The following is a 16,231-nucleotide window of genomic DNA, read 5'->3' as shown; positions in this document are numbered from 1 at the left end:
ATATATATATATATATATATATATATATATATATATATATATATATATATATATATCCGGACACTGCGAGAGGGCTGTACAAGCAATGATCACACGCACGGCACAGCGGACACACCAGGAACCGCGGTGTTGGCCGTCGAATGGCGCTAGCTGCGCAGCATTTGTGCACCGCCGCCGTCAGTGTCAGCCAGTTTGCCGTGGCATACGGACCTCCATCGCAGTCTTTAACACTGGTAGCATGCCGCGACAGCGTGGACGTGAACCGTATGTGCAGTTGACGGACTTTGAGCGAGGGCGTATAGTGGGCATGCGGGAGGCCGGGTGGGCGTACCGCCGAATTGCTCAACACGTGGGGCGTGAGGTCTCCACAGTACATCGATGTTGTCGCCAGTGGTCGGCGGAAGGTGCACGTGCCCGTCGACCTGGGACCGGACCGCAGCGACGCACGGATGCACACCAAGACCGTAGGATCCTATACAGTGTCGTAGGGGACCGCACCGCCACTTCCCAGCAAATTAGGGACACTGTTGCTCCTGGGGTATCGGCGAGGACCATTCGCAACCGTCTCCATGAAGCTGGGCTACGGTCCCGCACACCGTTAGGCCGTCTTCCGCTCACGCCCCAACATCGTGCAGCCCGCCTCCAGTGGTGTCGCGACAGGCGTGAATGGAGGGACGAATGGAGACGTGTCGTCTTCAGCGATGAGAGTCGCTTCTGCCTTGGTGCCAATGATGGTCGTATGCGTGTTTGGCGCCGTGCAGGTGAGCGCCACAATCAGGACTGCATACGACCGAGGCACACAGGGCCAACACCTGGCATCATGGTGTGGGGAGCGATCTCCTACACTGGCCGTACACCACTGGTGATCGTCGAGGGGACACTGAATAGTGCACGGTACATCCAAACCGTCATCGAACCCATCGTTCTACCATTCCTAGACCGGCAAGGGAACTTGCTGTTCCAACAGGACAATGCACGTCCGCATGTATCCCGTGCCACCCAACGTGCTCTAGAAGGTGTAAGTCAACTACCCTGGCCAGCAAGATCTCCGGATCTGTCCCCCATTGAGCATGTTTGGGACTGGATGAAGCGTCGTCTCACGCGGTCTGCACGTCCAGCACGAACGCTGGTACAACTGAGGCGCCAGGTGGAAATGGCATGGCAAGCCGTTCCACAGGACTACATCCAGCATCTCTACGATCATCTCCATGGGAGAATAGCAGCCTGCATTGCTGCGAAAGGTGGATATACACTGTACTAGTGCCGACATTGTGCATGCTCTGTTGCCTGTGTCTATGTGCCTGTGGTTCTGTCAGTGTGATCATGTGATGTATCTGACCCCAGGAATGTGTCAATAAAGTTTCCCCTTCCTGGGACAATGAATTCACGGTGTTCTTATTTCAATTTCCAGGAGTGTATATAACTTGTTGATGTGTGTAACTTATTTTTACCTAAACAAAACACCAACAGAATGCAAAAGATACTGAAGTGCTGTCGCCAGCCACTGTACGATACTATGCTGATGGCACCACTGTGGTGTCTCCAGCTGTTGACCGCTATTTTGCGATTGACACCACTGTGGTGTCACCGGATGGCAGAGTATTAATAATGATAATCTGTCTTTCACTGGTTTTAAATTTCAGAGTGATCTGAGGAGTGTGGTTTTCATGGCACACATTTTCATAGTATCCTTTTCTGAACTATGCTCTTGAAGGACCATTAACCTTCAGACTTCAAAGTATTTATCCTCTTCTGGGCATAGTGTTTGTTTGATTACAGATGTCTGAATTTCATGCAGGGCTTGGATCAGAGTTTCAGCAGCTTGCCATTTTGTATAAGAGAGTTTGTGTTGAATATTACTTAAATGATTTTGTATTTGCAGACTAGATTGTGCCAAAGAGAAATTGTTTGCAACACAACTCACCAGTGTTATGAGCTTCTTGTTTAAAGCAGATTTTTTTCTAGTGAGTTAAGAGATGTTTGTATGGCAGAACAATGAATTATGATCAGGAGTAGTGGTATGCAACATCTGTCACCAGTTAAATGTTTGGAAACATTCATCTCTGTGTAAACAAAAGCAACAATTTTTTGCCACTGCTTCTCTACCAGCATAAATCACAACAACAGTGAAATGAGTTAATGCTCACTTTTGTAATGGTTTGCCAAAGTATCTTAGTTTAATTGCATTTTTGGAACCTGCAGCCCTGAAAGTGTATTGGTTAAAGTTGTAAATACTTACATTTTGTCCACTGATTAGCCCATTGTTGCTCACTCATTGCCAAGCCTCATATTTAGACAGTTCACAATCGTTGGTTCTGCCCATGAAAGTATTCCAAGTAACAATAACAAGATATTGGAAGGCCTCAAAGAATACACAACTGATTATATATTGTGGAGTGCTTGGTGTAAAATTCACATAGAAAGCTCAAGTAGGATACTTTGCAAAAACATTGTTTGTCTTCAAATAGGAAACTTCACTCAAGTGGTGAAAACTTGCCTTCACAAAAAATTCTTTGCACATATTACTATCTCACATGTACAAATCATGTAAGCACCACATTGACATATTGGAAACTTAGGAAAAACAAAAATATCGTTAGTCAGCGTTTCTGTGCAACATCTACTTGCTGAATCGGAAAGGGCACAAGTGATTCCATATCTTTTGTTTGGAGGGAAAGGAATTTCTCTGTGTATCATAAGAATTGTTGCTTTTTTTAATCTAGAAAGTCTGGTTTTACATGGTTACAACACTTGTGTATGTGTTATATTTCAGAACTTAGATGCAGCGATATGTTTGTCACTGCATAGCTGCTCATGGTGCAGTGTTTAATTTGTTGTTGTTATCTTCATGAATTTATTCTTGTTTATTTCATGCACTTTTGGATATCATTTCATGATACGTTGATTTCTTTCAACAGTTCATGTTACTTGTGTTTACAGGTAAATGTCACTGTGGCTGGGGTGGCAGGAAACAGCCCTGTGAAATGCAGTCGTGATGTTGTAGTGTGCCCAGATTTAAGTTTGGTGGACGCTGTTAAGAAAGGACCATATGATGTAGTGGTGCTTCCTGGTGGCCTCGGAGGGTCAAAGAATCTTGCAGCAGTATGTATTAATTCCAAATACAGTAGTTTAGAAGATTATCAGCTTATATGATTGAATCCTGCAATAAACACCATCATATAAGAAATAATAGCTGTTTTGATTTACTGTAAGAGCATTGCTTCTATATTTTCAGTGGAAAAATATCAAAACACTTATTTATTCATTCACACATTGTACTCTGTAAATCACATAATGAGGGGGACTCTCAGAGATGTGCAATGAATCATGTTATATTTTAAAATGGATTAAAAACAACCATTGAGACATTGTGGTCAAAGACATTTTAAAGTATTTTAGCTAGACCACTGATTTATCAAAAGTTATATACATAACAACGTAGAGCAGTTACTGCAGGCTACTTCTTAAAGTATAGTAGCAGTAAATTGGGATTTGTGGTAATCTGTTCATACTGATATTATGACAATTGTTTCTCAGTTAATTTGTACATGTTTATGTACATTAGAAGAAAGCCAGCTACTTAAAACAAACAACCACCACCACCACTACTACTACTACTACTACTACTACTACTACTCCCTTCTACTGTTTTCACCTAGTACTTTAAACAAAGCATTTATGTAACTTTATACAGAACACTATCCGTTGTCTGTATGCTGGTAAATTTAAGATATTCTGATAAATTATTGGTGTGGCTGATAAAATAGTCTCTTTGGTTATGAATATCTGGAGATTTTCAATTTCCTGCCTGATGCCTACTGAAACCTTTGACCCAGAATATGAAACAATATTCTGAGCCCTAAATAAGGATGCATAGTTTGCATGAAAACTGTACTTGTAGTGTTGTGGTTGTGTATTGAATAATTGATGCTAAATTCACTGCCGGCCGGAGTGGCCGAGCGGTCTAGGCATTTCAGTCTGGAACTGCAAGACTGCTACGGTCGCAGGTTCGAATCCTGCTACGGGCATGGATGTGTGTGATGTTAAGTTCTAGGGGACTGATGACCTCAGATGTTAAGTCCCATAGTGCTCATAGCCATTTGAACCATTTTTTAAAACTAAATTCACTCTTATTATTAACTAAAATTACCACTAGGGAGTATATGTACTGACACTAAGTGTAAGAATCCTTAGATCCTTGATGAAGTGTCGGTAAGACATCTACATTCACATAAACACTCTGAAGCCACTGTGGTGTGTGTGGTAGAAGGTGCAGTATACCAGTATTATAAATTTTCTTTCATATTTCGTTTACTATTAAGTGATGAAAAAATGATTGTCTATATTTCTCTGAATGCACCATTATTTCTCTCATCTTGTTCTCATGATCGCTACCTGACACATAATAGTGACAACATAATGGTTGCATGGTTGTTGAATACAGGTTGTCTATATTTTCCCAGGTAGGTTTCATGAGAACTTAGTCTTTCCAAGAATTACTATTTATGTTCCCTGACTATCGCCATTACACTTTTGTATGGGGTATTACAATCATAGGAACACTTCTCTGAATTTGTTTAATGCCAGTTGTCATACCTACTTGATACAGACTTTAAACGTAATATTGACATTGCTCATTTGTGAGTCTGTGCGACAGTAATATGCTCTAGTGTAAATTTTTAAATGAATTTAAAATTTCTGCTTTCTGTCTGCTATCTTCAGTTGTGACACCAAACAAACCCAAGAACAATTGAGTGGAAGGTTAGTTTTGACAGTAGACAAATCCACGAACAATTCAATGGAAGGCTTGGATTCATTATTGCATTTTCACTGACAAGAACTTTCAAGGATTTTCTGATAAGTCTTTCACCAGGATCTGACTGCGAAGATTATTGTGGACTTATTGCATAGCCCTTCTTATAGATGCACAACTTGCTATAATTTTTCTCTGTCGGTATCCCCAATCTCGTTTCGTAGTGTGAGTAGTAGTCTTATGTTTTCACAACGTTCTATGAATGATACCTTTAAACCTGGCTGATTCTTTACTGTCTTTTGTTACTTTGAACATACTTAACCAGAAAGCAGTTTATGGCATCTTTCAGCTTTAATTACATTTATTCTGCATTTTCCAGATCTAAATGTTCTCAGATATCCTTTAAATAAATTGATAATGCCTCGCCATGAATCTGACCATATAGGAAAACTGCCCTAGCATTCTTGATGTCCTTTATGCCTTGGCTATTGTTGTTACTGGAATAGCATTATGGCTGATAATAGTCTATCATTGATGGCATTCTCGAAAAGATCTAGTCTGTTTGTGACTAGAAAGTCTAGGCTATTTACTTCATGTGTGGGTTGTTGGATTAGTTGTTTGAGGCAGTTTCCAGACTACGTTTCCAGTATTACTTTGCAGGACTGGTGCCCTTATTGCCAATAATATATGCATGGTTTTCCTAGTCAATACTGATGTTAAGTTACCAACTTTACATTATGCTCACTTCTATAGAAGGAATACTTTTTAACTATAGATGGTATGTCCCAAAAGGCTATGCCCTAAAACAGTATTTGATGAAAGTATGCTAACAGCCCAGTATGAAGATCAACATAAAGTGTGAAATTCTAAGTGAAAAATAGACAGAACTCAGTTTTTCAGTTACCTTATTCAAGAGGTCTTGCCACATCAGTTTATTATCCATTAGCATGCTTAGCAGCTTCACACATACAGCGGTTGCCCAGGAACTTGTAAGTTGTTTATATTATTTGGTAGAATAAGGGTTAATCTGTTTGCTGTGAACCACTTGTAAATGTGTTCCTTTATTTTCTGCTCTGTCCTGTATGAATATGTTTGGACTTTTTATCAGTGCTCCGGTGTTGTCAACAACATCACAGTTTTTGGAGAGTCCACCAATGCTTAGGGTAATTCATTTACATAGACAAACAACAGGAGCCAGCAAAACACCAAGCCTCGTGGGTCACAGTACTAGATTTTTTCCCCACTCTACAATTAGTCCTATTCCTATGGTATTATTAGTAAATGTGACCCTCTGTTTTCTGTTATTAAGATATGACTCCATCCATGCAAGAGGAATGCCATAAATGTCAAATCATTTTAGTTTTTATAGGTGAATAGTATGACCTACATAATCAGATGCTTTGGAAAGGTTACAGAAAGTACCAATTAGGTAATGTTGTGTTTTTAGTTATTCCCAGAACTGAGTGGTTTGATATTGTGTACTATTTTCTTTGTTGAAAAGCCTTTACAGAAGCCAAAGTGAACTGCTGTTCAAGAGGCAGTTGCAAGCCACCTTATGAAACTTTTTGAGAACACAAGGAGGAGGGAGATGGGGCTGCGAGTAAAGATTTTTGGCTTATCTCCATTTTCACACACCTCTGTTATTCAGGAATTGTATCTACAGCCGTCATATGGTTGCATAGGTAATTCGAAGGGAGGTTATTAGCATTTTCAAAATGAAATTTTTACTCTGCAGCAGTGTGTGTGCTGATATGGAACTTCAGGCAGATTAAAACTGTGTACTGGACTGAGAGTCAAACTCAGAAATTCTGGTAACATCTGCCGGGCTGTGGCTGATCCATGTCTCCCCAATATCCTTTCTTCCAGGGGCTCTAGTCCTGCAAGTTTCGCAGGATAACTTTTGTGAAGTTTGGGTGGTAGGAGATAAGTTACTGTCAAAGTAAAGCTATGAGCTCAGGTTGGGAGTTGTGCCTGGGTAGCTCAGTTGATAGAGCACTTATGTGTGAAAGATAGGTCCTAATTTTGAGTTTCAGTCCGGCACACAGCTTTATATATCAGAACTTTGGTTGATGTACCAAAATAGCCAGAAAGACCTCTCTGACAGAGGATTTGGTGAAACTGATGTCAGGCGAACCATGCTTTGCCTATCTAAGTAAATTTGTGGAATCTGCTCTCAATGGAACATCTTTTACCCTGTGTTTTAATTACTGTTAGAAAAGATTGATTTAATTTAGTAACCAGTGATTTGGATTTAATATTGTCTGGCATTGTTTTAATTACTGTTAGGAAAGATTGATTTAATTTAGTAACTAGTGATTTGGATTTAATATCGTGTGGCTCAGTGCTACTATAAATTTTATTTCACACCTGATCATGCTTTTTAATTTGAGAAATGTGGATTTGCGCCATGGTTCCAAGTCCACATTACACTTTAGGCTTCTTTATAACTTGCTGGATAAGTCTGTTCAAAGGTCAGAGGAAAGCGTCAGCTGACCAATTTCAGTAGGACCATGCCTAGTAAAGCATTGTAGTGTTCATATCAACCCCCACATTGATGACAGCTTTCCTTACCTAGTAGTGCTCTAAACTGCTTTTGATTTTTTGTTGCAGTTTTGAACTTTTTTTGTATGTGGCACATGGTTAAGAATTATGTTGTGTTGCCTGTAGCGCCACTTTAATTGTGATTAAAGCTAGCCGTCTGTATTAAATAAAGCTCTCTCTTCCTAGAATAAGATATTTTGATCCAGGATGTTAGCCACTTGTTTTCCCAGCTTTTATTACAAATGTTCGTGGCCTGTTGTAAAGGAAAAGTACATACATAATACTGTAAGAATACTTTTAGTAAAGAATTAAATGTGCTAAGGTAAGTTTGGCAGGGTGTAAATTTTAGGAGTAAAAGAGGGAACTCTTTCAACAAGCAAAGAAAAAAGAATGAAGAGTTTACTAGCTTTTGGACCAATCCTTCAATCTTTTAATGAGCTAGTGTGCATGATTTGTTGTGTAGGTTGGGAGAGGGGCGATGGGGCGGGATAGAGGGAGAAAAGAGTTGGGAGGAGGGTTAGGAAAGAGTGGTTGACAGCTTGGAGGGAGATAGTAGATGTGCAGGATAGGAATGTGGTAGGAACAAGCATGTTCTCAGGATAGGAATGTGATACTTGGGCATCAGAGCCAGTGAGTTCGTGCTGCGCATGGCAATGATGATGAAGTGGAGGTCTGGATTGGGACAGTGTGACAGGACAGAGGAAGGGAGTCTCTTGTGTAGATATGAATATATGAAGACCAGGAAGATTATGGGAATGTAGGATGTGTTGCAAGGATAACTCCCATCTCTGTATTTAAAAAAAGCTGGTGAAGGATCCAGGAGGCCCAGTTTGTGAAGCAGCTATTGAATTCAAGCATGTTGTGGTCAGCAACGTGATCTGTCATTGGTTGGTCAGCTCTGCTCTTGGCCAATGTTTGGTGTTGGGCATTTGTTGTGGTGGACAGCTAATTGGTGGTCATGACCATATAAAACTCTATGCAAAAATTGCAACAGAACTCTTATATGACATGGCTACTCTCACAAGTAGCCTTGTGTCTGACAGTATGCGTTAAGTGTGTGATAGGACAAGAGTAGGGTCTGCCAGGTGGGTGAATAGGGCCGGTGCTGTACCTGGGTCTTCCACACGGATAGGACTCCTGTGGCAAAGGATTGGGAGTGGGAGTGACATAGAGATGGACCAGGATGTGGTGTAGGTTCAGTGGGCAGTGAAATACAACTTTATGATCGTGGGGAGGATCGTGGGTATAATGTCCATTTCTGAGCATGATGATTGATTGTCGAAGCCTTGGTGAAGGCCGTGGTACAGTTGCACCAGTCTGATTTGATATTGGGTCATAAGGGGGGATGCTCCTTTGCATCTGGTTCTCAGGGATAGTTGGGGGATAAGGGGATGTGTGTGAGGATATGGCATGGGAATATCTGTTTCGGACTAGGTTTGGGGAAGATTGCCTGTCTATGAAGGCTTTTGTGAGACCTTTAGCATACTAGGCAAAGGAGTTAGTAACAGCAGATACACCATCCATGGGTGGGCAGGCTATATGAGTGTGATATTTTGCGCACGCGTGTGTGTGTGTGTGTGTGTGTGTGTGTGAGTGAAAGGGAAGACAGATGTCAAAATGAAGATACTGTTGACAGTTGGCGGAGTGGCCGAGCAATTCTAGGCGCTTCAGTCTGGAACCGCACGACCGCTACGGTTGCGGGTTCGAATCCTGCCTAGGTCATGAATTTGTGTGTTGTCCTTAGGTTAGTTAGGTTTCTAAGTTCTAGGGGAGTGATGACTTCACAAGTCCCATAGTGCTCAGAGCCATTTGAACCATTTTTGTTGACAGTTGATGTTCTTGATATGGACAGAAATGGAGCCATCAGAGAAGTGGAGGTCAGCATGCTGGAAGGAGGCATTTTTCACTGAGGAGGAACATGTGAAGCAAATAAGAGAGATGGTGTTGAAGCTGTGGAGAAATGAGGACAGGGTGTCTTGGCCCTGAGTCCAGATCATGAAGATATTATCATTGAACCTGAATCAGACAAGTTCTCTGTGGTTTTGGGAAGCTAGGAAAGTTTTCTCTAGATTTGAATTTTAAAATTTTCCCGGCGAATTGACTGTTCAAACAAATTTCGAGCTTTGCAGCCAGTCGTCGTTCAATAACTTGCACAATATTTCAACTGGGCACCTGCCAGTCATCTTCAAGTGAGCCATTGCAGACTGGTGAAAACGTCCTCCGTTCCGCAATATATGGCGTGCTGTAACTATTCTGCACATGCATCAAAAACTTGATAGATGGACCACACCATGTGCCGGCAGCACCCACCCTGGTGGAAAAGTGGAACTCAGTCGCCCTCTGTGTTGCTGTTTGCTGCAGCCATCGGCGCCCTCTTTCCTCTTCGATTTGAGCAAATCGTGGAGATAATTGGATTCCATGCATTGTCCAGCTGGTAGCCGCATTCACAGTTAAACAGATTTTCCGCCAGACATATTTCTACGGATTCTTTAATAATGGAGTCCCAGAAAGATGTTGCTGTGGACAAAATCATTGTTTTCTCATACTCCATTGAATGTCCAGTAGAAATACAATGTTCAACAATAGTGGACTTGCTTGGCTGCAAAAGGCGGGTGTAATGTTGATGTTCAGTACAGTGTTCTTTCATGATGCATGTGGTTTGACCTATATAAGCCATACCACATTGGCACAGTATCTTGTAAATTTCGGCCTTTTGTAGTAACAGATTGTCCTTTACTGATCCCACAAGGTCCGTAATCTTCGATGGTGGATGGAAAACCACCTTTACTTGAAATTTTCGGAGGATTCTTGCTATTTTAAATGAAGTGTTGGCAATGAAAGGAAGAAAAGCTAAAGGTTGTTCTGGCATGTTCTCCTCTTTATCCACTTCCTGCTTCTTAGTTTTAACTGTTAGTGCCCTGTTAATCTGCCAGATCGAATAGCTATTTTTGCTGAATACTGGCTTTAGATGGGCGAGTTCTTGAGGTAAGATGTCTAGATCTGAGACAGTACGAGCTCTATGAACAAGTGTTTTAAGCACACTCATGGTTTGCAATGGATGATGGCAACTCAATGCTCGCAGGTACAAATCAGTATGAGTGGGCTTCCGATAAACTGAATGCCCTAGAGAACCATCATTCTTCCTTCAAACCAGGACATCCAAGAGAGGCAAACAACCATCTTTCTCTCTTTCCATGGTAAACTGGATGTTGCTATGAATGGAGTTGAGGAGATGTAGAAACTCCATTAATTTGTCTTCCCCATGAAGCCACACCATGAAAGTATCATCCATATACCTCCAAAAAACTGTTTGTTTCAGGGCAGCTGATTCAAGTGCTCTCTCCTCAAAATCCTCCATAAAAAGGTTGGCCACCAAGGGAGACAGGGGGCTACCCATGGCGACACCGTCAGGCTGTTCAAAATATTCTTTATTAAACATAAAATTAGTTAAGGAAAGAGCATGCCTAAACAACGCAGTGATATCAACAGGAAACATGTTACCAATCAGTGTCAAAGAATCTGCAAGAGGAACTTTTGTAAAAAGTGAGACCACAAAAAACGCAGTAACTTAACCCATGCAGAAAGAGCTGCATTACGAAATCTGAGAGAGGACCCTGACGTAGTGATATTGAAAGCTGACAAAGGTAATGCAAGTGTTTTGTTACCTCGTGGTGTATAAAGATAAGATGTATGGTCTGCTAAGTGACTCTACCTATAGGAGGATTGATTATGATCCTACAGGGTGTATGCAACGGAAAACTTCAACACTATTAAATTCCTCCTCCTTACCGCAAAGGGCCTTAAAGAGGTTAAGACCACTTGGTTGTGTACCTCCAAGACTGTATGGCCTTCCAAAGGTTCAGAAAGAGGGTCTTCCTCTGCGTCCAATAGTGAGTAACATTGGAGTTCCTACGTATGATTTAGCAAAACGTCTCACTACCTTGCTGAAACCTTTCGTGGACAGGTGCACACATTACATACGAAACTCAACTGATTTTATCAGTAGACTGGGGCTCTTCATCTTAACAGTGTGGACCTTCTAGTAAGTTTTGATGTGGTCTCACTTTTTACAAAAGTTCCTCTTACAGATTCTTTGACACTGATTGGTAACATGATTCCTGTTGATATCACTGCATTGTTTAGGCATGCTCTTTCGTTAACTTATTTTATGTTTAATCAAGAATATTTTGAACAGCCTGACGGTGTCGCCATGGGTGGCCCCCTGTCTCCCTTGGTGGCCAACCTTTTTATGGAGGATTTTGAGGAGAGAGCACTTGAATCAGCTGCCCTGAAACCCAGTTTTTTGGATGTATGTGGATGATACTTTCATGGTGTGGCTTCATGGGGAAGACAAATTAATGGAGTTTCTACATCACCTCAACACCATTCCTAGCAACATCCGGTTTACCATGGAAACAGAGAAAGATGGTTGTTTGCCCTTCTTGGATGTACTGGTTCAAAGGAAGAATGATGGTTCTCTAGGGCATTCAGTTTATCGGAAGCCCACTCATACTGATTTGTACCTGCGAGCATTGAGTTGCCATCATCCATTGCAAACCATGAGTGTGCTTAAAACACTTGTTCATGGAGCTCATACTGTCTCAGATCTAGACAGCTTACCTCAAGAACTCGCCCATCTAAAGCCAGTACTCAGCAAAAATAGCTATTCGATCTGGCAGAGTAACAGGGCACTAACAGTTAAAACTAAGAAGCAGGAAGTGGATAAAGAGGAGAACATGCCAGAACAATCTTTAGCTTTTCTTCCTTTCGTTGCCAACACTTCATTTAAAATAGCAAGAATCCTCCGAAAATTTCAAGTAAAGGTGGTTTTCCATCCACCATAGAAGATTACGGACCTTGTGGGATCAGTAAAGGACAATCTGTTACTACGAAAGGCCCGAATTTACAAGATACCGTGCCAATGTGGTATGGCTTATATAGGTCAAACCACACGCATCATGAAAGAACGCTGTACTGAACATCAATGTTACACCCGCCTTTTGCAGCCAAGCAAGTCCACTATTGTTGAACATTGTATTTCTACTGGACATTCAATGGAGTATGAGAAAACAATGATTTTGTCCACAACAACATCTTTCTGGGACTCCATTATTAAAGAATCCATAGAAATATGTCTGGCGGAAAATCTGTTGAACCGTGAATGCGGCTACCAGCTGGACAGTGCATGGAATCCCATTATCTCCACGATTTGCTCTATTCGAAGAGGACAGAGTGCGCCAATGGCCGCGGCAAACAGCAACACAGAAGGCGACTGAGTTCTGATATTCCACCAGGGATAGGAGGTGTAATTTCGAGTTTTAGTTACTGTAATCGTAAATTCAGGCAAATTGTAGCCCAGTCATTAGGCATTTTTACAGGTTAGTTCATACATTCTTTTCGTGTTTCCCTTGCGTTATCTAGGCACGGACTCGTGTTTCAGTAACTGTTGTTCAACATCGATTAGAATGGACAGGGACTGTGTTTGGTGTGTTCGGATGAGGGCTGAGTTGGCATCCCTTCGCTCACAGCTGCAGGCAGCGCTGACTTCGGTCGTGCAGTTGTGGCTGTTGCCAATGGGCACCACTGTGGGGAGCCGGACTTGGGTATCACGGGGATGTCAACCTCGTCCCGTCTGTCCCCAGATCGGTCTGCCACTGTGGTTGCCCTGTTTGCTGCCCGCAGTGGGGCTGAGCCCTCGCCTGTGGTTGATTGGGAGGTCGTTCCAAGGTGTGGCAGGCAGCGAAAGACATCCCTGGAGGCTGATCAGAAAGCCTCCCTGGCACGTCTGACAAACAGGTTTCAGGTACTGTCTCTGGCTGAGCCAGAGGCAGATGCCTGCCCTGTTTCAGAGGATGATTCTCAGCCTTCAAGGTCCGGGCAATCGCAGAGGGTGGGCTTATTGGTAGTTGGGAGCTTCAATGTTAGGCGCGTAATGGGGGGCCCCTTAGGGATATGGCGGCTAAGGAGGGGAAGAAATCCAGTGTGCACTCCGTGTGCATTCCGGGTGGAGTCATTCCTGATATGGAAAGGGTCCTTCCGGATGCCATGAAGAGCACAGGGTGCAGCCAGCTGCAGGTGGTGGCACATGTCGGCACTAATGACATGTGTCGCTTTGGATATGAGCAAATTCTCTCTGGATTCCAGAGGCTATCTGATTTGGTGAAGGCTGCCAGTCTTGCTTACGAGATGAAGGCAGAGCTCACCATCTGCAGCATCGTTGACAGAACCGACTGTGGAGCTTTGGTGCAGAGCCGGGTGGAGGGTCTGAATCAGAGGCTCAGACATTTTTGCGACCGTTTTGGCTGCAGATTCCTTGACTTGCGCCACAGGGTGGTGGGGTTCGGGTTCCGCTGAATAGGTCAGGAGTTCACTACACTCAGCTGGCGGCTACACGGGTAGCAGAGGCTGTGTGGCGTGGACTGGGCGTTTTTTTTTAGGTTAGAAGGCCTCGGGAAAGTACGGGGTGGGCTGCAAACTCAAAGGGTGCATGGCAAATACAGGATGTGCTTGGATCAACGAACAGTCGGAATTGTAGTTGTAAATTGTTGTAGTTGTGCTGGGAAAGTCCCTGAGCTTCAAGCGCTAATAGAAAGCACAGAAGCTGAAATCATTATAGGTACAGAAAGCTGACTAAAGCCTGATATAAGTTCTGCAGAAATTTTTACAAAATCTCAGACGGTGTTCAGGAAAGATAGATTAGGCAGAATTGGTGGTGGAGTGTTTGTGTCTGTCAGTAGTGGTTTGTCTTGCAGTGAAGTCGAAGTAGATACTCCGTGCGAATTGGTATGGGTGGATGTTATACTTAACAGCCGAACTAAGTTAATAATTGGCTCCTTCTACCGACCCCCAGACTACGATGATATAGTTGCTGAACAGTTCAGAGAAAATTTGAGTTTCGTAACAAATAAATACCCCACTCATACGGTTGTAGTTGGTGGGGACTTCAACGTTCCCTCGATATGTTGGCAAAAATACTTGCTCAAAACCAGTGGTAGGCAGAAAACATCTTCCGAGATTGTCCTAAATGCTTTCTCCGAAAATTATTTCGAGCAGTTAGTCCACGAACCCATGCGAATTGTAAATGGTTGCGAAAACAATCTTGACCTCTTAGCCACAAACAATCCAGAGCTAATAGAGAGCATCATGACTGATACAGGGATTAGTGATCACAAGGTGATTGTAGCTAGGCTCAATACCGTTTCTTCCAAATCCACCAGAAACAAATGCAAAATGATTTTATTTAAAAAAGCGGATAAAGTGTCACTAGAAGCCTTCCTAAGAGACAATCTCCATTCCTTCTGAACTGACTATGCAAATGTAGACGAGATGTGGCTGAAATTCAAAGATATAGCAGCAAAAGCAATTGAGAGATTCATACCTCATAAATTGGTAAGAGATGGAACTGATCCCCCATGGTACACAAAACAGGTCCGAACGCTGTTGCAGAGGCAATGGAAAAAGCATGCGAAGTCAGAAGAACGCAAAATCCTGAAGATTGGCTAAAATATACAGACGCGCGAAATTTGGCACAGACTTCAATGCAAGATGCCTTTAATAGGTTCCACAATGAAACATTGTCTCGAAATTTGGTAGAAAATCCGAAGAAATTCTGGTCGTATGTAAAGTACACAAGCAGCAAGACGCAGTCAATACCTTCGCTGCGCAGTGGCGATGGTACTGTTACCGACGACTGTGCCACTAAAGCGGAGTTATTGAACGCAGTTTTCGGAAATTCCTTCACCAGGGAAGACGAATGGAATATTCCAGAATTTGAAACACGAACAGCTGCTAGCATGAGTTTCTTAGAAGTAGATACCTTAGGGGTTGCGAAGCAACTCAAATCGCTTGATACGGGCAAGTCTTTAGGTACAGATTGTATACCAATTAGGTTCCTTTCAGATTACACTGATACAATAGCTCCCTACTTAGCAATCATATACAGCCGCTCGCTCACCGATAGATCTGTACCTACAGATTGGAAAATTGCACAGGTCGCACCAGTGTTTAAGAAGGGTAGTAGGAGTAATCCATCGAACTACAGACCTATATCATTGGCGTCAGTTAGCAGTAGGGTTTTGGAGCATATACTGTATTCAAACATTGAGTCACCTCGAAGGGAATGATCTACTGATACGTAATCAGCATTGTTTCAGAAAACATCTCTCTTGTGCAATGCAGGTAGCTCTTTATTCGCACGAAGTAATGGCCGCTATCGACAGGGGATCTCAAGTTGATTCCATATTTCTAGATTTCCAGAAAGCTTTTGACACCGTTCCTCACAAGCTGCGGGCCTATGGGGTATTGTCTCAGTTGTGTGACTGGGTTCGTGATTTCCTGTCAGGAAGGTTGCAGTCTGTAGTAATAGACGGCAAATCATCGAGTAAAATTGAAATGATATCGGGTGTTCCCCAGGGAAGCGTCCTGGGACCCCTGGTGTTCCTGATCTATATAAATGACCTGGGTGACAATCTGAGCAGTTCTCTTAGGTTGTTCGCAGATGATGCTGTAATTTACCGTCTAGTAAGGTCATCCGAAGACCAGTATCAGTTGCAAAGTGATTTAGAAAAGATTGCTGTATGGTGTGGCAGGTGGCAGTTGACGCTAAATAACGAAAAGTGTGAGGTGATCCACACAAGTTCCAAAAGAAATTCGTTGGAATTCGATTACTCAATAAATAGTAAAATTCTCAAGGCTGTCAATTCAATTAAGTACCTGGGTGTTAAAATTGCGAACAACTTCAGTTGGAAAGACCACATAGATAATATTGTGGGGAAGGCGAGCCAAAGGTTGTGTTTCATTGGCAGGACACTTAGAAGATGCAACAAGTCCACTAAAGAGATAGCTTACACTACACTCGTTCGTCCTCTGTTAGAATAATGCTACGCGGTGTGGGATTCTTACCAGGTGGGATTGACAGAGGGCATCGAAAGGGTGCAA

General features: G+C 42.6%; 1 protein-coding gene across 1 annotated transcript in view; it reads left to right on the top strand.

Annotated features, from left to right (window-relative positions):
- The window catches only part of LOC124613338 (Parkinson disease protein 7 homolog), a 116,738-nt gene that overhangs the window by 73,727 nt on the left and 26,780 nt on the right, over positions 1-16,231 (top strand). The window contains exon 2 of the mRNA XM_047142037.1: positions 2,941-3,102. Within this exon, the coding sequence (XP_046997993.1) occupies positions 2,941-3,102 (162 nt within the window). The remainder of the gene's footprint in view (positions 1-2,940; positions 3,103-16,231) is intronic.

This window comes from Schistocerca americana, chromosome 1 (genome assembly GCF_021461395.2).
Source record: "Schistocerca americana isolate TAMUIC-IGC-003095 chromosome 1, iqSchAmer2.1, whole genome shotgun sequence".
Classification (NCBI taxonomy): Eukaryota; Metazoa; Arthropoda; class Insecta; order Orthoptera; family Acrididae; genus Schistocerca; species Schistocerca americana.
This window is presented reverse-complemented; position numbering and strand designations above follow the sequence as displayed.